We start from the raw sequence: 24,026 nt of genomic DNA, 5'->3' as shown, positions 1-24,026 counted from the left end.
CATCCGACATTAACAAAGATTAATAAATACATGTATTGTTCATGTTACTCAATATATTAACTAATGTTAACCGATGAAACCTTATTGTAAAGCACCGTCATATTTTTTTTACAATAATAAAAAATATGTAAATCACGAGATTGCTGAGACAAAAATTTGTTCAATTCAGCTTGTCATCTTTTTAATTTTTTCCTAAGTCAGTGTTCAGATGCCTAGTTCTGTCACCGTCCTGTCTAGTCATGTTTTGACAGGAAGCTGATGTGTTCTTTGACAGGAGGTTGGTGTTATGATCAAGACAGGTCTTCCTGCTGCATTAGTCAAGTGCCTGTACCTGTTTGTAGCTTTGCCTCCCAGAAAAGAGAGCTTTGACCCTCAGAAGAATGACGAAGTGGAAGTAAAATGCTCTTTTCAGGAGACTCTTATTCAGGTTTTTACATTTTGATATGCTTTATTTGATGTTGTAAAGCAATTACGCTACAGGTGCTCATCTTGTGTATCAAAATGGGATACTCTATCTTCATAAGCACATCCAATTTCAGAAAGCTATCTTTTTTAGTATTATTATTGTTTGAAAACTGGCAAAAAATTATTATGTCCATTCAATCTTACTGTGAATGATCAATTAGAAATTTTTCATACATATCTGATGCATTTGTGTCAAACTAATATAACTTTTCATTACTTCATCTCTGCTCAGGTGATGTTACAGCTCTGCAGGCATGTGTGTTTTGTGGAGGTTCTGCTGGAGACCCAGGAGCTTTCAAGTGTGATGATCTCTCTCACCCTTCTGTGGGATCAGTGCAGCCCCTCATGGAGACGGCAGGCGTCCCGTGTGCTCCGAGCAGTGTCTGCTGCACAAGCTCGCAACACTGTATCTGCACTGCAAGGTCAACAATCACACACACAAGCCCCAGCACATTCTTCGGCCAACTGAAGGCATTAGTTAGTATTTTTCATAATAAATGATTCAAATTTAGTGCATTGATGTAATATTCTACTTTAATATCTACGTAGTATCTACGTTTATCAACAAAATGAGTGTATGTTGGCTAAATATGGAAAGAGAATATAAGCACATCGTCAGATGACTGATGTTGATTTACTTTCACATGATGCTAAATTGAATGACATAGTTGTCCCAGATGTATGATTACATAACATTTGGGGTTTAGCTGGAGATCTTCGGTACAGTAGGTCACAGTTAGAAAATCTTGGGCTCTATACAAAAGCTTGACCCCCTTTTTAGTGGCCCTGGGTCTAGGATATTATATTGAACATAATCCAAGTTAGATCTTATCTCCTATCTTGGAGCCAGTAATAATAAGGACAAATCCACAGACTGACTTAGGGAAAATTAGTTCTTGGGTTGTTAGTATATACCCCAGGTAATTATTTAATTCTATTACACTTATTTATAGTGTTTTGTTTCCTTTAGCTAGTAACTGCATGAAGATCTGCATCCAGAACATGCAAAAGATCAGCGAGGACGTCCCTGGTCATGTTCTAGCTGGGGTGGCTGTGAGTGTTTTCAGCTTTGTGAAGGACTCTTATCCAGTCAACCCTGCTCTTTTTGAAGAGTTTGAGAACAACGACGGCTATGGCATCTTTCAGGCCATCTTGTTACGGTAAATTCATGAGTTTTGTTGGGAAAAGTCATCAATATAATTGGAGTTGGTCACTGTGCACATATGAAAGACACAGCTGAAGACTAAAAGTCTCGAAGCTTTAAAAAAATTAGGTAGACCACCACCTTGAGAAAATGCATTTGCTTAATGCATTCTTAGGTACTTTCCATTTTTTTCAGTAGCTCTCTTTCTTCACCTCATTCTCATCTCCTTCCTCCTGCAAGTTTCTTTTTGAATGCCGCAGAATTCAATAATTAAAGAGCTCGTAATGAGATCAGCAGTAAATTGAACTCAATCATATTACTGAACATGCCAGCTCTCTCTAACTCGCTGTGTGTCTGCGCTTCCTCACAGCAAGGGTCACTACAGGACAAACCGCCCTCAATGAACAATAGTTCTCATTCACCAAGCATGCTTACACACGTATTTATACGTAAAACCTGTGTGCGAGCATCTACATTTAATCCCACAGAAATTTTTGCTACATTTCTGTGCACATACTGTAAGAATGCTTCGAAAATGAGACTTTATACAGTATAAATGTCTGAATTTCTGATTAATACAATGCTTTTTTTTGCTGAATGAAAATATGAATTTTATATTAAACAAAATCATACTGACACACAACTTTTAGTGAACTTTAGTGTACCTTTGACCAAAGTGACCAAAAAAATAATACAAAATACCATTCATACTGTATTTTACTATATTTTTTTTCTTTGAGCTGTTGCAAACATAGTGTAAACATGCCATACTGGACTAGAGAATGATTTATTTTTACCTTCTGCAGCTGTGAGGAGGAAGTAACAGATGAGCACCTTCTAGCCGCTCAAGACCTTCTAGGCCTCATCGCATCATTTACGCTTTTTGGCAAGGCTGAGCTGAAGGTAGCCATATGTGTGAACAACCCCCAACCACCTGGCTTTAGGTTTGACCCCACCCTGACTAACGGTAAGCCGCCATGACAGACAGTGAGTGCCACTCTGCATCTCTGCTGCGCCACCTCATAGTAACGCCACAGAAAAGGCAATTATGTCCAAGATGATGAAGTGTAGCTCTCCTCACTAACCTGGTTAAGCCACCCTGCATCCATTCTCTTCATCCATACAGCAATTCCCCATTCATCACCACCAGAGCACCTCACTCCTGAGAGAGAAAAACAGCTCCTTTTTTAAGCTTTATTTCATTTGGCTTTGATGTGATTTTAATTATGGGTGAAACACTATCTTATTACTCTCTGCAGCTATATTTATTCGCCACATATATTCACCAATCAGTCTTTTCTCATATGTTGATGCATTTGAATGTTGATATAGTTCTAAATGTGGTTTGATCTCTTTAATGCGTGCCATATAACACAGTTTCAGCCTGCATGAATAAGTGCGAATAACAAGTGTGAATAACTCAGTACTGATGCAGTTTCTCATTTGCGTGAGCTCTTAGTTGTTCATAATGTCATCAATATTGTTGTTCTCTCACAATGTACTTTTAGGAATAGCGTTACAAATTGTGTATGTAATGTGTAGTCTACAAAGTCGTACTACTCAAACATGATGCAAAAGACTTTTTGTCCAGTCAAGTAATTGCATCTCAAATCAGTTTTATTTTATTTTATCTGGGTGTATTTTATGGTCACTTATATATATATATATATATATATATATATATATATATATATATATTTTTTTTTTTCTTATTCTTTTATAAAAACAAAAAATTGACAGTCCGTTTTTTGCCTAGAAAGATTTTAATTAAACACTCGACCATTTGCCTCTTTTCCTTCTCATTTTCTAAGCACCTCACTGTCATATTTTCAGGTTCGCCAGTAAAAAACCTCACAGCCTTCAAAATCATCCAGTCCTCCTTCTTGCGCTCAGACAACACAGTGATCTGCAGCCAAATCCTGCGCACCATCCAGATGATCTGGTCTTGGGAAAAGGCTAACTTCTTCCTGCTGGAGTGGACTCTTCAGACCCTGGCTCAGCTGGCTGAGTGTGTGTGGCAGAAATCGCCACCTGTTCACCTCATTTTCTTCGAACTGTTTGAGACCGTCATCTTCCAGCTCTCCTACATCCCACACGAGACCCTCAAGAAGGTTCAAACTGTGCTGAAGCAGGGATGTTCGGAGGCCTTCAACGTTGCAGCTCTGGACTGCTTCTACAGACTCATCATGCACAGCGGATTGCTGTCTGAAGTCCTGAGCGATGGAGGACTGATGGAGCAACTGTTGTTTGAGCTTAAAAGAAGGGCGAAGATAATCAGAAAGGCAGGCGTTGCTGGTGAGTCCTTCGGGGGTTTCCTCTGTACTATGAATTGTGAAAACAAGACAGTTTGTTCTGATCCTGATCTGAGGTTTTATTTATCGACAGCAGGTGAGGATGAGGAGAAGGCTGACAACTATGAGAGGAAGTTGACCGCAAATATTTTGAATGTGGTTTCAGCCCTGGCCTTGCAGTCAGTCAGGAACACTGGTTGGTTGAAGTCATTTTCTTAATAATTAAATAATTGCAATAAAATAAAATGCAAATTAAATATTGTTAAGAATTACAAAAATTTGCAAAAATAAATATCCTTTATGGAGGAAACAATCTCTGTATTTGAGCACAAGTAATATTTGAAGTAAGGAGTTCATCTGAAGGACAGTACATCAAGTCACAAGTCATGGCGTCTGATCAGTCTCTTGGCTTTAAAGGGATAGTTCACTTTGAAATGAATTTTTGGTATGTTTTAGCTTACGTCAAGGGCATCCAAGATGTAGGTGTTTTTGTTTCCTATTTAGGTCAGACCGTTCGTATCTCTCAGTCAAATAATGCAGGTCTATGGTCACCACCTCAAAGAGCATGCACAGAGAAGTCCAAATTAAACATGATTTAATAACTTGGAAATGTAAGTACACATTGATGGCCTAAGACATGTGTGAGAAAACGAACAGTATTTATATTGTTTTTACCTCTTGTAACCACAGCCACGTCCAAGTGATCTGAGGGTGTGGGCACTTTGTGGCTGTGGTTACAAGAGGTAAAAACTATATATAAATTCTGTTAGTTTTCTCACACAAACCGCTCGTTTCGTGTCTTAGGCCATCAGTGTGTACTTACATTTATGAGTCATTAAATCATGTTTAATTTGGACTTCTCTGTGCATGCTCTTTGAGGTGGTGACCATAGACCTTCATTATATGACTGAGAGACATGACGAACGATCTGACCTAAAAATATAAAAATTGAAACTATTGTGGAATCTATCCCTTTAATAGTGTTCATCAGGGACTTGGGGATGATTCCCTATGTGAAGATCTTTCTGGATATTGAGCATTTCCGCAGTCCTGCTCTGTGTATCCTGGAGCAGCTTTCGGAGGTGAATCCAGAGGAATACATGAGCACCGCCATCGGAGCCATCTGCTCCTCCACTGAGAGTGAAGTCAGACTCAAACAGGATCTTTTACAGGTATTCACTCAATTGCTGCTTTTAATTTCATCAGTCACATATACATACTGTAAAGACCATTATGCACCTCCATGAATATTTTTGTCTTCCTGGTTTGGGCAGTTTTGCTTTTTTTAGTATTATTTATTATGCATGGAGCCATGTACAAATATTGAAACACAAGCCACAATTTGTTATTCCACAATTTGTGATGGGATTATAATAGAGATGGCCCCTCGGACCACCTACTAAAACTAAACTGTGAGTTCAGGTAGCCTGTAACTGTCTGTAAATGTAGCTTCCATTCTTAATTCTAACAAATTATAACATGTTTAAAGCATAATGAGCCGGTGAATTTATTATATCAGCTTTTGGGAGCCTGATTCCATTATAGCCAAATTCAGATTGATTTGCTAATATACAGTTAGCTGTTAACTCAAGCTTCATTCGATTAAGCCTGCAGCCTTGTGGTGCGACACACACAAAATTATGAGCAATATCAGATCAGAGAATGTGAGAGAAATCCAATTATGTATTACTATGTTATTCAGTTACTGTACATGTCCATTTTTTAGATTCAAGCTCAGGAATACTAACCTGCAGACCATTAAAGTGTAACTGGGTTAAGGCTGCTGACAATTGGATTCACCCCGACCACTCTGTGAAATGTGTCAAAGCCATTCTGATTACTTCTATTGGTGCTAATTAGGTTTGGGCTTCATTTTATGACACATTAGCTCTTTGATGTATTAGCATGGTAGATTGAATAAGGGCTAATCCATTTTGTGCTAGGCTCTTTGAAACATGAGACCGCTCCCGTTTCACTTTTTGTAGTGATGCATTATTTTCGAACAGATATTTTGAACAATTCTAGGTAGACGTAGTAAAACCTTGTAACTAATTCCAATTATATTGATGATTAATAATACAATTTGCTAAAGATTAACGTCTGTACTATAGGGAGGCCTAAATGGTCATGGTGTTGGAAAAACATGATGAAATTGGAGAAAAAAATCTATTTAAAATTGTTTGTTTATTTGCAAAAGTTTTGTGTCCCCCGAGAAACTTTGGGGGAACGCAATATATTTGAGAATATATCGCCAAAGAATCCTGCATATACATATCACAGTTTCCTCAAAAATATTTAGTAGCACACCTGGTTTTAACATTGATAATATTAAGAAATGTTGACTTGAGCACCAAATCAGCATATTACAATGATTGCTGAAGGATCATGTGACAGTAAAGACCACTGCTTTACCATAATAAAATAAAATAAATAGTAAAATTTCACAATATTACTGTTTTACTGTATTTATGATAATAAATTCAGTTTTGGTGAGCAACATAAGAGGCTTTTTCAAAAAACATTTAAAAATCATTAAAAAAAACATTAAAAATCATACTGACCCCAAGCATCTGAATCTGAATTTTGTCTAATGTAGTGAATCCCTTGCATCTTGCCTTTTCATAGTCTATTATGAAAGTTCTGGAGAACCCAACCAGTTGGAACGCCTTCCGCACTGCTGGAGGCTTTAACGGCCTGCTTTCCATTGTGGTGGACATGGAAGGATCCCTGCTGGAAGCCCCAACGGGAATGTGGGCCTCACTGAGTCGCCAGAGCCTTGTTGAGCTGCTTCTCCTCACCCTGCACACCATCGCGCTTGCGGTGCACGTGCACCCGGTCAACGGACACTTTTTTCACACAACAGGAGTCTGCGAGAGGCTGGGTGAAGCTTTGCTGCAGCTAGGTTGTTTTCAGAGAGGGGTCCCTGTGGAAACAGACAAAAACAGCTCCGACTTCAGGAGTTTCCAGGAGTTTGTGGAAGCAGTGGAGAGGCCAGAGCCCCAGTTGCCACCACCTTTAGGAGACTGTGTCAAGCTGCTGGGATTCCTGGAGCAGTTTGCTACTGGTGTGAGCTTGGCTGCAGATCCATGCACTGGCTTGCAGGAGAATAATCATGCTGGTGAGAGTCAGATCACAGTCTCCGGTCAGAGGATAAGGGAGCCATCCAATGAGGAGGAGTTGTTGAATCGCACTGAGGCCGCAAGTTTGTCTTTAGTATCAACCGATTCTGGGAGGTAGGTACTCTCAATCAACTTTTATCTATGATTAGATATATTATTAATGTAAGATAGCTGTTTTAAATGATAAAAAAACATAAAATGGCTGTACAGCATTACAGTAATTTTCCATAGATTTGCTGTTAGTCAGTAAATCAATACTGGGACAATTTCATCTGTGCTTTGTTTGTCTGTCTATGATTGATAAACATGTCATTGTTTATTCAGGGTTTACTCTGACCTCACCATTCTTCATCCTGGAGCTGTTAAGCTGATCATGACTCTCCTGCCCAGTATTTACTGTCCCAGTGACCCTTGTGTAAGTAAAACCACAATCACACCTCGGACATATTTGTTGTATTGACTAAAAGGCAAGATTTTTTTTTCTTGTAAATTGTATTGAATTGTTTATATTGCACTACTGTTGAATGCCTGAGCCTCAACCAAATGCATTTCAATGTACAAATTGTCTTTGACATTTGAATATATGACCAACAAATAGGAAAGTTTACAATATTGGCTTACATTTTGTCCTATAGTTGTCTGAAGAGCTGCAGCTGGCTGTGGCTCATCATGTACAGAGTCTGGTGAAGTCAGAGAGAAACAGGCAGATCATGTGTGAGTTTGGTCTGGTGTCCACACTACTGACTCACTGCAAACATATCCTCATCGACAATTCCCATTCACTCCAGCTGCCCATAGTTCGGATCCTTGAGAAACTCGCCTCTCAGTCCATGGATCACAAGTGCCTGAGGTCAGCATATGTTTGCATTTAACATGCTCATGCCCTCCTCATGAAAAACATTAAATAAACAATAGGATAAAAATACATATTTTGTATGCTATTATCTTAGGCAGTTCTTGTGTCTTGGGGATCCTCTGATGTGTAGTGGAGAAAACGTGCTCTCTGTTTCCTTTGAAGAGGCCAACAGCACAAGTACAGTTCCTCCTAGCCTTTTCAGACTTCCTTGTTGGATTACTTCCTGTTTCACGAAAAAAAAAGAAAAAGAAAAAGCATTTGATCTTATTGTTAAATCTATTGTTTGAAAAGAGACTGTATTGATCCTTACACTTTTTTATGTATTGCGCAGACCAGACAAAAGACTCTGAAGAGGATAATAGGAAATCCTTGAAAAAAGCGATGAAAAGAAGTTTCAGTCTACTGAAAACCTCTTCAGACAGTGGGATGGCAGTTCCTTTTCATAGAATCATAAGTCTCGTCTCCATTACATCACCAAGGTCCTTTCAGCCACACAAAATCTCCATTTCCCCTTCTTTTGTGGAGTTTGACATGACAGACAGTGGCTATGGGTAAGTGTTTGTGTCCTTGAAGGCAGTGATTGTCATTTCTAAAGGGAGAAATAGGAGGAGTTCAAATTATTTAAATTAATTACCATATCATTGCCAAACGCAAGATGTCAGTGGAAGTAAAACTACTGATATATTAATCTAGAATTATTTATGCTGCTAAATGACAAAAAAAAAAAAAAAAAAAAACTGTTTTGTCTCTACAGGTGTTTGTTCCTGCCATCCCTTGCCACAGTGAAAGGTGTCAGTGCAGACTTTATCTCCACTGGAGGCTTTGGCACTGGTAAGAAATACTAAAGAATTACATTGTTGCATAAAAATAATAAGAGATTCAAATAAATACCCCATCTAAAATCACATGAGACATGTACAAGTACAACTAAAACTCTTTTGGTATGAAAATCTATTATACTAATAAACTAAAAAAAGGTTGGTTCCAAATGGATTTATCGGCTTCAGAAAGATCCCATTTACCAGACACTTTTATAAAATACATGAAGGCGCGATGCATGTCCGGTTCTTCTTTTATATCCTTTTGTTTATTTCCACAGACTGCAGAGGGTTCCCTCCTTCAGCCGGCCTGTCTTTCTCCTGCTGGTTTATGATTTGTAGGTTCAGCACGGCTTTTGAATCCCACCCTGTGCGCCTGCTCACGGTAGTGCGCCACATGTCTCGTGCTGAGCAGCAGTTCAGCTGCCTATCTGTCAGTATCTCTGAAGGCTACTTGGTAATCTCCACTGAGGAGGAAGCATATCAGTTCTTAGGTGAAATCTCACTTGAGATTACTTTTAATGTGCACTTTTTTTCTACTAGTGTAGCCATGTCTTATTTACAGTTTTTATTTGACTCTATAGACATGATGGAGCCAGAGGTGCAGACTTCCAGCGCGCTGCCGTCCTCAGTGCGGTTTAATTGTTCCAAACAGCTGATACCAGGCCAGTGGCACCAACTTTGTGTGGTTATGGCCAAAGAAATCAAGAAGAGATGTTTAGTCACTGTTTATCTGAATGCAGCACCAATCGGATCAGCAAAGGTTGGTGCAGGGAGTTTATTTTTCTTCAAAGAATAGTTTCTCCTGTTGAACACAAATAGTGATTTTTTTAAAAATTGAATGAATGTTTGACTTGTTTGTTTTGTTATATGAAGGATATTTAAAAAAAAAAAAAAAAAAAAAGATAGTTGAATGTGTTGTGACACATTACCGTTCAAAAGTTTTGGGTTGGTTAGATTAAAAAATAATAATAATAATAAAAAAAAACTTTTTTGAAAGTCTCTTATGTTTAATAAGGCTGAATTTATTTTATCAAAAATACAGTAAAATATTAATATTTTGAAATATTATTACAATTTAAAATATCCATTTACTATATTAATATATTTCAACATTTAATATATTCCTGTAATGGGAAAACTGAATTTTCAGCATCATTATTCCTGTCTTCAGTGTCACATGATCCTTCAGAAATCATTCGAATTTAATGATTTCATGCTCAAATGGGAACAGTTGTGAAAAAAAAATGAGGGAATTGTATTACATTTATTTTCAGTATTCTTTGATTATTATACAATTTAAAAGAACAGCATTTATTTGAAATAGAAATCTTTTGTGACATTTAGGTCGATATACTGACACTTATGCGTCCTTGCAGAACAAAAATATTAATTTATTAAAAAAATCTTTCTGACCCCAAACTTTGGAACGGAATGAGTAAATTATGTCAGAATTGTAATTTTTGGGGTAACCTGTTCCTATAATGAACTACTGTAGCCCAAACAGTGGAGAATGGATCTAGCAATGCCAAGGTCATAGGTTCAATTCTCAGGCAATGCATAACCTGAAGAAATATATACCCTTCGCCAAATGCAGTTTGTCACTTAGGATAAAAGCTTCTGCTAAAATGAATGTTTACGTTGTGTTTGCCATGTAAGTAGCCGCAATGCTACTGTAACATGTTGTTAAAACGCTCTTTTTTTTTTTTTTTTTGCAGATTAAGTACATTCAGCCGTTTCCCGGTCAGTCCATCTCAATGGATCCCTCTGCAGTCATTGACGTGTGTGGGATTATTGGAACTCCATCTTTATGGAAACAGCATGCAGCTCTGGTCTGGCGTGTCGGTCCTACATACTTGTTCGAGGAAGTTTTGAGTTCTGATCAGGTGGAGACTATTTATGGGCAAGGCACAAAATACATGGGCAACTACCTTGCTCTCAATGTTCAAGGTGAGAAAGTTTGCTTCTTTGTCCAAAAATAGTTCCGAATTTTATGGGACTCTGTATTCACTATATGTTTAATAGGAGGTGAGACAGATGATGCAATGTCCCAAATTAGGATGGTCTCCCCAGAGAGGATTTCCTTTGCCATAAACACAGCGGTTTCCACCATGACAACAGTAGTAAATATTAGAGACCAGTACAATGAGGTGGACTGTCGCCTTATAGCCAAAGAGGTGCTTTTATTTTCCTTTTTAATGAATTAATTCATTATTTGGGTGATTAAATCATGATTGATTCTTCTATTATTTTGATCACAGATGGGGATTACATCACGTGATAACTCTACTCCTGTCTTCCTGGCTCATAATATCAGCAAGCACCTCAGTGGAACTGCCCGGACGATTGGGGCAGCCCTGGTTGGTTGTTTTGGTAAAAAGCACAAGCCCACTAGCTACTGCTCTAAAGTGCTTACTGTAAGACAAGACCGCAGCATGTGTTTGTGTAGTAAACTTCTGATTTGAGACAGATTTTACTCTTTTATTTCCAGGTGTAAGGACATTCAAGTCATTCAGTGCTGCTAGTAGCTTCCAGTATATTGGTGGCCCTTCTGCCATTCTGAGTTTGGTGGCGATGGCCTCAGATGATGGATCCTTGTATGCTGCTGTCAAAGTTCTGCTCTCGGTTTTAGAGACAAATCCTGTGATGGAGCAGGAGATGAGGCGTACTAATGGCTACAAGGTAGTGCTGTCGATTAAAAGCAAGTTTAGACTTTACAGTATTACAAATCCAAACTGCAGATTTGATTTGTTTTGTATTGTCAGCTCTTGTCCTTCCTGCTGAAGATGAAGTCTCAGCTGATCAGCTTCAGGATTTTTCAGCTCATTCTGTCTATAGTGGGCACAATGGATCTGGGCATTGTCACTACTCGTATCCCAAACATCAGCGCTTTCCAGGATGTCCTCTGTGACTTTGAGGTATGTTTTAGATTGGTGTGCTGTATGTTTCTTCACAGCTACAATATTATCTGTTTTGTTGAATGCAGTAGCTTTCTGAATGACTTTAAATGAATTTTAATAGAGCTGTTCAGTCATGACGTCAATTTGTAGACTAACCCCGAAGGCTTACTTGCTGTCTCTATAAAAAGATGGTTATGGCTTGGTCTATATTTAGTGATAAGGTTCTTTAAATAAGAGTGTAAACCACAGCCTGTCTAAAGAGATGACACATAGAAATTCACTTTTTAGAGCTAGCTAGAAAGTAGCTAGCTGCTGGACGAATGCGCTGACTGGTTTATTTTATGTGTTTCTGGGTTGTTTTTTCAGTTATTTAATACATGAGGCTAGCATGTTTTCCATATGTGATCACATGTGGCCAGTTGTTCAAAGGTAAGCTGATCGGATTTTGGTTATCGGATTGGATCAAATCTTGAAAATGGGTTGTTCAAAAGGGAAAGAAGGAATCTGAAATCAGATTAGATCAGGGAATCCAATCCTAGTTTTAATCTGGATCAAACCTTCAGTTTGTGTTGTTCAAAAACTGGGATTTGGATAACTTTGATCCAAAAAAAAAAAAAAAAACAGGATTATCCTGATCCCAACAGGGGGTAGGGTTTCAAGGTGGATTTCAGTAAGAAAATGTAGTAAAACTTTCAAATTGGTCAAATAATACATTTGTATCATTTAGTATATACTGTACTTTTATTTATATTTTGCATTTGACTTGTGTAACCCTTGTAACAGTGATAAAGTAGACATAGGCTAACAATTAAGCTATTCAGTATAGTAAAGTAAAAATAAAATAAAAAATATCTTGTCCCCATTTGTGTTTTGTCTTAAAATAAGAAACACTTACAGTGACCCCATGTTGGCTCTTCTACCTGTTCTTTACATAGCTGGTAGCCCACATTGTGATATGTTGTCCCATTTAGAGCACTGGTAATCTGGATTTGGTAATCTTGAAAAAGGTATATCTGGATCAGGGTGATCCAGTCCAATGTTACTTTGAAAAACCGGCATAAAAGTAAGACGGATTACCTGATCCTGGATAGGAAAAAATGGGATTTCGAAATCCGGATCATTTTGATCCAGATTAAATGTTTTGAACAACTGGCCCATGGATTTCACATGGAAACTGTTCCAAAACCACGTGTCCCATGTGCAAAGTATGTGTTTCACGTGTCTTTCACATGTGGCCACATGTATTTTTGCACATGTGAAATTCGTGTGGTTTTCTGTAAGTGTAAAAATAACACTACTTTCTGCATGCAAAACAAGGATGCAAGTGTGCATGCTTGATTAATGATGTGCTCTTATGTACAACATCCTTATTTAGCAACTTTTTGGCAGTGTACACCACCATTTAAAAATTTTTTTGAGTCTGTAAAATGTTTTTGAAAGTATCTTGGGCTCACCAAGGGTGCATTTATTTGGTAAAAAATATATTCATTCTAATAGGCTGATTTGCTGCTCAAAAAACAGCTGTGATGCTATTTTTTTTGTAGAAACAATTATACAAATATTTGTCACATTATAAATGTCTTTATTGTCACTTTTGATCAATTTAAAGCATCCTTGCTGATTAAAAATATATATTTATTTAAAAAACAACAACTTAATCTTGCTGACCCCAAACTTTTTAATGGTAGTATATATTTTTAAAGCGCATAGCAATTACAAAAGTCAGATTTGAGAAGTGCAAGTGTGCATAATTAATGTTGTAGACTAGAGCAAAAAGTGGAAATCTCTCATCAAGCAATGTTACAATTATTACCACTCTAAAAACCCATAGGAGAATTTAGAGGGAACCCATGACTCAAATAATAATTCTCTTTGTTTAAGGACAACAAGCTTAGCAGCTCTGTTGTTTTGCAAAACTTGAAATTGCAAACGTATTATGATTTAAGCAAAAAGTTGCTGTTTTGTCTTGAATGACAATACGTTTCTTTCAAATTGTGTCTGTAGGTGTGGCAGAATGCTCCAGAAAATCTTGACATTTGTGTTTTAAATCATTTTGCTGATATCCTGAAGTCAAGGTATGTTGTTGGCTGCTGATGTCAAGAAGTTGTGAGTTCATGTTTAGTTTTCAGCATAAAGTGATGTGAAACGCATGGCCCACTTCCTGTTTTCCAATCATGCATAAACCTTGTTACTGAAAACATGCTGTTTGCTGTGGATACGTGTGTCTGATGGTGAATTTGTTTCCAGTGGGAGTCAAAAGAATGCTGAAGTCATGCACATACTCAACATGATGAGCAAACTCCTGATCCTCCTGCATGATCCCAGTGTCACCCGCAGGAAGGTGTCAGTCATCTGTACCATCATCAAATCCCTCCTCGAGAAACATTTCAACACCACAGACATCAAGAGGCATGTCTGTTAATTTTTACAGGCTCAGTTTAAATTGGATCATTTGTTTCAGCTTAAAAAAAGTAAGCTGAAAAAAAAGTCCTAAAAAAGTCACTCAGTGTGATATCTTGACATTTTTGTTTGTTCAATCAGGCTTGGACTCTTCTTAGTTCATAGTCTTTTGCCTCCTACTTTGAACGAGAAAAGCACTTTCTCTGATTTGGATTTTGATGATCAATCACAAGGTACAAATCTTTGCAATAAACATTCACTGTGTTCATGATTTTAAATTTGTACTCTACTCCAAAATCTTGACTTCTGAATGAAGCTCACTCACTCATGCTCTGTAAACTCTTTGTGGCTCTAGGGTGGAGTCAGACTCCTGGGAGATCAGTTTGGATCAGGAACCAGTTGCTCTCAATGCTGTCTTCCATAATCATCCCAAACACTTCTAGCATGTGAGTCGAGTTTAGCAACCCTTGCTCTCGTTATCCTTGTTTACGTGATCCCATTGACGCATATCTTGAATTCTAAATACGTTCTCAAATGTTTCTCAAATGGCAGTAACAAGGAAGAGGTGTTCTTCGCACTGGGGTCCGATTGGTTCCTCCTCTTCTTACAGGGCCACATCCACACTAGCACAGTGCTGCTGGTTCTTACATTGCTTACTCACTTTCTGTCGTATCCAAACATCCTGAGCAAGTTTAGAGAAGGTGTGTCACCAGGAACTTTAGTGGAAACCATGGATATTCCTACCAGTATTACAGGTACTGTATTTCTTGATGGAATTTCAAAAGTGTCCATTAATGTGGTTGCGTGTGAATATTAAAAAAAAGTTATAAAATATTTGTATTTTTGATTTTGCCGTTTTCCTTTAGATAATTTGAAGTCTCGCTCATGGTCGTTTGAATGTTTGAGCTGTATCTGCCCAGGGTTTGAAGTCCTGCAGAAGCTTCTTGTCTGCCATATCCACCTGCCTCAAATTTATGGAGCTCTAGCTGCACTGCTTATAGGAAAAGCTGATTTCCAGGTTCCTGCTGGACAGGTAGTGCTCACATTGCCTAATTGTGACAAAATATATTTTATTGGCATGTATATTTATTTGTGATAGTTAAATGACCTACTCTCCTATCTGTTTATTTGATGTCTTTCATGATTATAATGAATTTTTGGAAGATTTAAACTTGTGCTTTGTCCTTTGGATGGCAGGTTGATATTGATGTGATGCTTCAGAGTTTGATTGACAGCTGCAGTGGATCTGAGCGCTTTCAACTATGTGGAGATGCAGCTTGTGTCCTTTTAGAGTTGATTAAGATTATCATTACTAAGGTAAGTGTGTCTAAATTGCTCAATTTATTGGCATAAGATAACAAGACATGGACATGTCACAGCATAGGATAGCAGTTCCTACATATGAAATGAGGTTTTTTACCACCTAGTGTTCAAAAAGGCTGTACTACAATAAAATAGACAGTTGCATGTCTGCTGGATGTACTATTACATAACATATTTTCTGAGTGGCAGTTTGCATGAATGCAAACAGGTTGCGTAATCCATTGCATAGGCAATACCAGTAAATCAAGTTTGTCTCATGTTGTGTATTTCCATTTCTCTAATAAGCCTGTTACAGAAAGTGCAGATGGCTGGGAAGTCCATTACCCAGGTAGTGTGATGCAGTTCCTCTGCCTGGTGAACAGTTTGTTTCCTCAAGATCCTCTCTGGACCTCCCCTGATTTCCTCAGTTCTCTGGCCAGTGCTGTTTTCCCCTTTGAAACCCCTGAGGTTAGACTTTTGGGGACTGTACCGTTCATTTTCTGTGCAACCTAAAAATATACCCAAGATACATTTTATTGCCCCATAGGCAAGCAGTTTACAGAAGTGATATTCTTCTTCTCATTTTCGCGTACAGAACACTACAGGTGCCCAGGGTGTCAAAGAAAGTGGCGATGTGTTGGGGGAGCCCCCCTTGCTTCGCCCGTCCCACCCAGGCAGGAAACAGGTGTGTGACTTCATCCGCATCCTCTTGATGGACAGCCTCATTAACATCCCTGCCAAAGACGGCCTTCATCCTTTAATACAACTGTTAGAGGTGAGGGAAATATTGACATTTATTAAATCAAACTACTTTTTAGTGCTGGACAATGATTAATAGTGAGTTAATCACATCCAAAATAACAGTTTGTGTTTACTTAACATATGTGTGTGTACTTTTGTATGTACATATGCATCTATATATTTATGAAAAAAGTATTTGTTAATTTATATTATATATAACTATTTTATGTATAAATATATATACAGTATACACATGCACATTTTTCTTAAATATATGCATGCATATGTGTATATTTATATATAGAAAATAATTATACACAGTACACACACACATATATTATGAGTAAACAAATTTTTGTTTTAGATGCGATTAATTATTGCCCAGCCCTATAGTTTTTTTTTTTTACACAACTATATATTTATAAATCATCTATAAAATGTATAAATTCTAGAAATATAAAATTGAGGTTGATGACAATTACTACTAATTAGCATTGTTAGAATTTTTAAAAAATAAATTATAAATGTAATAAGAATGTATGTATTATTATTTATTTATTTGAGATTATATATATGCATGTATGTATGTTGATTGTATGTATGTATTTATTTATTTATTTATTTATTTATTTATTATTTTATGTAAAAATGATATAAATTATATTATTACATGCATTTAATAATACAATATGCTACTTTTGTAATGCAGGAATCACATCTGTGCTGTTAAAGTAGCATCTGATGCTGTGTATAATATCTTTCCTCCATAAGGTGCCACTCTTTGCTCAGTTTTGATGATGAGATGCACATAACTGCTCACTAGAGGACGATAACTACGGTTTATACAGTGTAGCCAGTAGTGCCCTCGTGACTAGTGGATCCATAATTTCAACATTCTGAAGGCTTTGTTTTTAGTTTTCCCCAGATGGTGTTTGTCAAGAGCAGAGGCAAAGCTTTCAGACTGAACTCCTGGAGTTTATGATGGACATCATCCACATGACAGGACAGGAAGAGGGCCAGTCTACACATGTAGCCAGAGATGGTACAAATATATCAGACACTATATAAAAATGCTTTTACTGAATTTGTTGATTGTCAGAAATGTTTTCCATCTTTAAGGATGAAATTATATATATATAAAAAAAATAATAATAAGTAAGGTTTTAAGGGTGCTTGTACACCGCTAACAGTCCCCACTCAATTCTCCTAAGATCCATCCAAGTCCAAGCAGGAAGGAAAAGCTACCGTTTTGGTTGAGAATGTGGCATTCTTCAGTAAAAAGCTAGTGGAAAAACTCTACTCTGGCGTGTTTGTGGTGGAACCGGAGAACCTCTTGGTCTTCATGGTTGAACAGATAGAAGTGGTGAGTTTATCTGATTTTACTTATACCGTATTATTGTGTTAAGCCTAGACAAACCTGTAATTTCCGCTGGATGTTTGTACTGACATGATCAGGCACTGGAGAGAGGTCCAGGTCATCGGGAGATAACGGTCAGCATACTGTATAAAAGCTTGAACCGGGCCCTGCTCTACTTCCTCTCTCGGTCCAGACAGACTCAAGCTGAGCAGGAACTCCTTATTCAAACACTTCAGGTTTTGCAGCAGCACTGGAATGTCATCATGGCAACGTACAATGCCAATGTCCACTTCATCAACTGTCTTATGCACTGCCTCATCCTTATACGCTCTGGCAGGTGGGTTTCATTGTTAGTGATAATAAAATAGTCACTTATTTCCACTAATTTGTATTAAAAGGTGAAAATTCCACATCTCATTCTATTTTCATAATTTCTTACTATTTTTGGTGATTGTTCTTGTATTTATGGAAAATATAAGGTTATAAATAACTACTATGGTAAAAAAGAAGCATGTCCACACACTGCAAATGACAGCTCCAAACTACGTTTGATGGAAAGCGCAAAGTTTCGGCCATCATGTCTTTATCTGGCACATTCAGTATAAATAAGTATGAAACAGTGTTTGATCCCAAACTGCCAACTGAGTGACAGGTTCATTTAGGCTAAATCTGCAACTCTGTGATCCATTCTGGCATTATTATATATTATTATTATTATTATTTATGTTTATTGTTAAAGAAAAAGCACAAAAATATTTGTCCTTCGAGAGAAATCTTCAGAAGTCTTTATTTAGAGACCACAATCACTCGTAATCCATAATCATTGCTTTTGGTATTGTAATAAATAAATACAGATTAATAAACCAGGTATTTTGACATTAGATAAACTATGCTTTTCAATATTTTGATAACAGGGTTGCAAAATCTCCTTTTAAAATATATAACATAACCACAGCTAATACAGTATTTAAAGGGTTAGTTCACCCAAAAATGAAAATTAAGTCATTAATTACTCACCCACATACTGTACCAACCCCGTAAGACCTTCGTTCATCTTCGGAACACAAATGAAGATATTTTTGATGAAATTTGAGAGCTGTCTCACTACCACATTGGCTGCCTAAGAGACTGGCTCTTGACGGCCCAGAAAGTCAATGAAGAAAATGTTTAAATATCCCAAGTGACTCAACTATAAGTTTATCAAGTGACGAGAATACTTTTTGTGCGAAAAAACAAACAAAATAACGACTTTATTCGACTATTTCTTTATTTCTATTTCTAAGTCTCGTTTCAGGCCAACAAGGAAGAAAAGGAAAAGTCTAATAAAGTCGTTATTTTTGTTTGTTTTTTCGCACAAAAAGTATTCTCGTCGCTTGATAAACTTATAGTTGAGCCACTGTAGTCACTTGGGATATTTAAACATTTTCTTCATTGACTTTCTGGGCCGTCAAGAGCCAGTCCCTTAGGCAGCCAATGTGGTAGTGAGACAGATCTCAAATTTAATCAAAAATATCTTCATTTGTGTTCCGAAGACGAACGAAGGTCTTACGGGGTTTGTACAGCATGGGGGCGAGTAATTAATGACTTAATTTTCATTTTTGGGTGAACTAACTCTTTAATTTGATCAACGTTTTCCTCTAGTCAAGAACATCCTTTCACTGATCATTTTCTGAATAAGTCAAAACCTTTTTTACTACCGTCTTTTAGCTTTCTTGAAGGCTTTGGATGTGAAGTCCATAAAAAACCCTCAAGAAACATCTGGAGGCATCTTTTCCCACACAAGAACAGCCGGGTGATGTCGCAGACCAATGTCGCTGATTCAGCAGAAGGTTCACTCACTCACTCACTCTCTCACCTTCAGTTTGTTATCTGCCAGGCTCATGAGTAAAATGAAAAGTTTTGAATATGCTTGTGATCCTTGTAGTGGAGTCAGAGCTGATGATGCTTGTGGAAAACAGCTGGAGTAGAGTCATTCAGGAGCAGAGACAGGCTCTGGAGGAGGCCTGTAAAATCGACCTGTCCGCTAAGCCGACTGGCAAGGAGGGCCAGGTCTCTATGGGTGATGTGAGCCCTCTGTGGGAGGAGACGGCAACGAAAGCTTGGCAGCTCTTTATAGGTCAGTCACTGCTACTTGTGCGTCAACATCTTGCTTTAGTTTTGGTTGTATTTGACTGACACAAAAGAGGAATTATATTCTGCATGTTGCATAAGTAGAAAAAGATTTTCCTGCATAGAATTACATTGAACATTTTTCTTTTAGATTCTCAAAAGAAAAAAGCAAATAATGTTCACCAGAAGAGGGCAGGACTTCTCAGCAGTGCATTGCAATCTGTCCAGAAGAGGTTTGGGAAGGATTCAGCCAGCAGTACTGAGGTAGGACAATCAAATTTGTTTGAACACAAATGTTTCTGTTGGATTCCGGTGCTTTTACGTGACGCACGTCCAGAACCACTTTGGACAGACAGGACGTGAGTGGTTTAGTCAATGAGAATTCCTTCACATGGTGCCCTCACACCGTCCCAATGTCACCGCAACCGGACACCACCACCTACCCCGTGGCTCTGTCTCAATCCTGTCTCTAAATCAATTTGGATTATTGCAGCTGAGTACACCTCAGTGGGCAATGTAATTGATATTTGTTAATTTTTTCCATGGGAACACTCACTAGAACATTGCGTTTGCTGTTGAAGGTTAAAGACGCTGTTATTGTTGTTTTTCCCCCCCGAAAACGCAGCCCACATCATTAGTTCCCACCACTGAAGACGTCGCCATCTGGAAAAGGATGCACAGAGATATTACTCAGGCACAAGGGCATGAAATTGCTGTTTCTTTGCAACTGCTGCTATCTCCGTCTCCGCCTCAGAAACAGGGGGCGGTAATTATAGGCAGTCCCGATCCGATGAAAACGTTCATTTTCTGTTACTCTGTATCATATCAGTTTGTGACAGCCTATCAGCTGTCTTGATGAATTGTCCTCCTCAGAAACGTGCTGCTTAAAATTTGCTGTGAGTTTTGTGGATTCTGAATTTCTCCTGTAAAGTCGTTGTCTTGTGGTACACTCATACCTTCATTCCTTCGAGTTTTGATAGAAAGTTAACTTTAGTGCTTAACAGAAAAATCAAGACTCGCATCATTAATAAGATTTGTTATAGTTGCTCAACTAATAGTTATTTTACTCTAAATGCAGAATATGCTATTACAAACAGTATTATAAATCATTGACAATTATTTCACTGCTACATTCAAAATACCTTTTCTGAGGTGTTTGATGAAAATGTGACTAATGTCACAATGTAAGGCTTTGTAATCTCATTTATTTTTACATTAATTCATTTCCCATAATGTGACCTTTTTCTGATTATATGACCGTATGCAATAGACACTTTCTTCTGATTTCAGTTTAAGCACAGTAAAAAATTATTGGGAATATTATTTTTGCTTCTCATTTCTCCTTGCCTTGGAGAAAACAGTAAATAAAAATGGCACAGTTTACCCCACTCCTATTTCACTAGCAAATTTGAAGAAGAAAAAAAACAGCAGAAAATCAAGTTAAAATGTCGTCAGTTGATAAATTGGACTTTTTTACACTAGTTGTTTGTTACTATTACATAATTTGTGTCTTATGGGTGATAAATCCATTTCATCATTTTAAAATGTATATTTGATATACGCCGTTTAATCCATTTGCCAGTACGCCAGAGAACTTACCCATACAGCCCGGCGCAAGGCAAACTTTCCTCTGGATTCATTTCAGATATATGCTACAGACTAATTATATCTTCATAATGGAAAGATAATTAACATAGCTAATGATCAAGTTAAGTTTATTACACATTCACCAACAGCCTAAAATGAAGCTGACATTATGTTATGTTATCATCAGAGGTAGTCTTTTTCTGTGGAAAGTAATTAAAATGGAAATCAGTGTGATGTTAATTGCAGAGGGGATGCTGTTTAATGTGCTGCTCGTACAAGGCCAATAAGTTTGCTGTTTGGGTAAATGGAGTAATTAATGCTATATATTACTTATGATTCTCTAAATAAAAGAATATGATTAGGCCATGATTCAGTGTTTATCTGTCAATACAGGGCCGTAATTACTCCTGTGAACTCCTTTGTAACACTTCTTAATCTCGTCGTCCATTTGGCACACACAAATGCACAATTTCCTATTTTTCTAGTTTTATAACTTGCCACTATATTTTATAACTTGTCTCCCAAATTGCATTTTTCCTCATTTTTTTGTTTTTGTTTTGTTGGGTTTTTCTTATTTAGCTATGGCATGCAAAGCAGCATTAAGTATGTAGGTGAAGTAAAGTAAAATACAAATCAAACTATTTTATCGCTTTACCAGTGAATTGATAACATGTTTGTAGATGTTTTCAGATGTTGTTTTCAGGTTTGCGTGCAGAAATCCTTTTTGTACTGTGCCTTTAAAAAACTATTCAAGTATTCACCACTTTTATTATTGGACAATATTTTACCACAGATGATTTAATTTTCTGCGTTTACATAAAAATAACTGAAAAACATTTCTACAAATCAGTCAAAATGTGTTGTTTGCATGACTACAACACTCATCCAAAGCACCAAAAAGCCAAAATGAAGTCCACTGTGATTTAAAGCTGTAAATCAACAAAATGATAAAATGATCCGAGGTGATTTTTATTCATCTTAGTTTTATCTTGGTCTTGTGCCTTCTTAACTCATACTTATCTGATCAGTTTGAGCTCTAACAGTGCTGGATTCTGTGCTCCTCTAGTCTCCGAACTGCAGTCAGTGTGGCTATTGGGCGGCTCTGAGAGGACACCACTGTGATGATTGGTTTAATGAGCCTTTAAGTAAATCTGGATATGAGCAGGTCGGTGGTGAAGTACACAGGCTTCCTGAAGGGCTAATGCCTATCAGTATAATAAATCAGCAGGACACAGAGCATGGCGCAGGCCCAGCAGCCACCTCACACTGTGCTTATATTATACTTTAAGTTAATTAGAGCACACTGAGGACTATTGGAGACAGCTTTATTGTATGGTTAAATAGCCACTAGCTTGTTTTTCCCACATGAATGCAATTTGCGAAATGTTATTGTAACTGTGCAAACCTAATAGCTACAGAGGACCGTTTACATACATATAACTGTCTGTTTGTTATAATGTACCTTCATGTGTGTGCCTGTTGTGTGTTTGTTTGCATTAGGGGTTCGTGTTGGACATGGAAGCACACTGGCAAACTTGTGAGACCATATTTGATAGCATGTTGAGGAGTCATGCACAGGTTGGTTTTTTTTTATACTTATACCTATAATGCTGTGGCCCAGGAATCCAACATTTCATATTTAATTTTACGTTTTGTGTAGATGACTCATAGTGAGAATGATCGTATGGCCGTTCAGTGGCTAAGAATAGAGGAAGACCTGCTCAGAGAGAGGGGTCTCTTCGGCCCTGGTCCAGGAGTCTTCCTCAAAAGAGGGTGGGTGCAGAATACAGCAGAAGGCCGCAACCGCACACGATCCCGAATTCGCAGAAAGCAGTTACGTCGATCCAAAAAGGTGAACTATTGCTGTCATGCCAAAGAAATCTTAATAGCATAACAGTCTTAGCAGTGAATTAAAATAAAGATCAAATGCAGGTTTTATATTATTATTATTTGTATTATTTTATAGTGTTTTCCCTACCACTGTTAAAATAATCATCAAATTCAGGTTTTATTTTTGTATTATTTGAATTTATATAATAATAATAAGTACTTTATTAGTATTTTTCCTAAAGTACTATCACTGTTGAATAATTATGCTTGGTAAATGATTTGTCTTCTGTATTAATTTCAGTTTTATACTGTTAAATAAATAAAAAATAAACAGTTTATATATATATATATATATTTTTATATGAAGAGTTCAGATGCAAAAGCCTCTAAATGCCATTTGAATTTTTTTTCTAAAATTATCATTTTTATCAAGCTTGTATATTTAAGTTCAGTAATTTCACTTAAATGGCAATGAAGATTACCTATTAATTGTTATTTAAGTGAAATTACGGAACTTAAATAAACAAGCTTGATAAAAATGGTCATTTTAGAAGAAAATTTCAAATGGCACTTAGAGGCTTTTGCATCTGAACTCTTCATATATATTTATATATTTAAAAAACCTTTATTTGTTTATATATATATATATATATATATATATAATTTATTTATTTATTTTTATGTATATTTATTTATTTTAAATAGATGCCAACACTGACTTCGGGCCTTATTCAGAAGAATTTCTCTGAAGAAAGCAAAGGAGCTGCTGAAGTTGTTGAGGCTGATTCAGGTATCATATTTTTCATGTCATTTTTATGATCAACTTTATAACATGTTTTATATTGTACAGCAAAAGCTGAATCTGCATCTCTTTAAGTGCGTATATTTAATGTGTGTCCCAGACCCCAGGATCCTGTGTGAGGCAGGCCGGGAGGTTGATGAGGAGCCTGGTTTAGATTGTGAGCATTTGACCTTTTTCCCCGTACTGAACGACACCTCGCTTCTGCCCGAGGACATCTCAGATCAGTGCATGGACACTCAGCTCATACTGAAGGAGCTGGAACCCACTGAAGAGGTGAGAATGATCATATATTCAACTGGAGGCAC

At 37.3% G+C, this 24,026-nt stretch overlaps 1 protein-coding gene across 6 annotated transcripts in view; it reads left to right on the top strand.

The window, feature by feature from the left end:
• wdfy4 (WDFY family member 4) overlaps nt 1-24,026 on the top strand; it is a 46,121-nt gene that overhangs the window by 3,492 nt on the left and 18,603 nt on the right. For 3 of the 6 annotated variants that reach the window (XM_089117112.1, XM_089117114.1, XM_089117117.1), the window contains exons 5-43: nt 275-427; nt 698-887; nt 1,436-1,625; nt 2,416-2,576; nt 3,443-3,904; nt 3,995-4,096; nt 4,882-5,072; nt 6,526-7,133; nt 7,344-7,434; nt 7,655-7,869; nt 7,970-8,052; nt 8,207-8,426; nt 8,630-8,706; nt 8,975-9,187; nt 9,278-9,456; nt 10,412-10,643; nt 10,719-10,870; nt 10,955-11,066; nt 11,185-11,375; nt 11,459-11,611; nt 13,598-13,668; nt 13,841-14,002; nt 14,135-14,226; nt 14,349-14,439; nt 14,546-14,748; nt 14,860-15,026; nt 15,191-15,310; nt 15,602-15,763; nt 15,891-16,070; nt 16,952-17,078; nt 17,248-17,399; nt 17,492-17,730; nt 19,101-19,222; nt 19,318-19,509; nt 19,654-19,766; nt 22,590-22,667; nt 22,750-22,941; nt 23,625-23,709; nt 23,822-23,994. In XM_089117112.1, the coding sequence (XP_088973238.1) occupies nt 275-427; nt 698-887; nt 1,436-1,625; nt 2,416-2,576; nt 3,443-3,904; nt 3,995-4,096; nt 4,882-5,072; nt 6,526-7,133; nt 7,344-7,434; nt 7,655-7,869; nt 7,970-8,052; nt 8,207-8,426; nt 8,630-8,706; nt 8,975-9,187; nt 9,278-9,456; nt 10,412-10,643; nt 10,719-10,870; nt 10,955-11,066; nt 11,185-11,375; nt 11,459-11,611; nt 13,598-13,668; nt 13,841-14,002; nt 14,135-14,226; nt 14,349-14,439; nt 14,546-14,748; nt 14,860-15,026; nt 15,191-15,310; nt 15,602-15,763; nt 15,891-16,070; nt 16,952-17,078; nt 17,248-17,399; nt 17,492-17,730; nt 19,101-19,222; nt 19,318-19,509; nt 19,654-19,766; nt 22,590-22,667; nt 22,750-22,941; nt 23,625-23,709; nt 23,822-23,994 (6,696 nt within the window). The remainder of the gene's footprint in view (nt 1-274; nt 428-697; nt 888-1,435; nt 1,626-2,415; nt 2,577-3,442; nt 3,905-3,994; nt 4,097-4,881; nt 5,073-6,525; nt 7,134-7,343; nt 7,435-7,654; nt 7,870-7,969; nt 8,053-8,206; nt 8,427-8,629; nt 8,707-8,974; nt 9,188-9,277; nt 9,457-10,411; nt 10,644-10,718; nt 10,871-10,954; nt 11,067-11,184; nt 11,376-11,458; nt 11,612-13,597; nt 13,669-13,840; nt 14,003-14,134; nt 14,227-14,348; nt 14,440-14,545; nt 14,749-14,859; nt 15,027-15,190; nt 15,311-15,601; nt 15,764-15,890; nt 16,071-16,951; nt 17,079-17,247; nt 17,400-17,491; nt 17,731-19,100; nt 19,223-19,317; nt 19,510-19,653; nt 19,767-22,589; nt 22,668-22,749; nt 22,942-23,624; nt 23,710-23,821; nt 23,995-24,026) is intronic. The other 3 variants (XM_089117113.1, XM_089117115.1, XM_089117116.1) reach the window with 3 other exon arrangements.

The sequence above is a fragment of the Pimephales promelas genome, chromosome 11, assembly GCF_988280905.1.
Source record: "Pimephales promelas chromosome 11, fPimPro1.hap1.1, whole genome shotgun sequence".
NCBI lineage: Eukaryota > Metazoa > Chordata > Actinopteri > Cypriniformes > Leuciscidae > Pimephales > Pimephales promelas.
The sequence above is the reverse complement of the archived record's forward strand: the minus strand, read 5'-3'. Positions and strand labels throughout refer to the sequence as shown.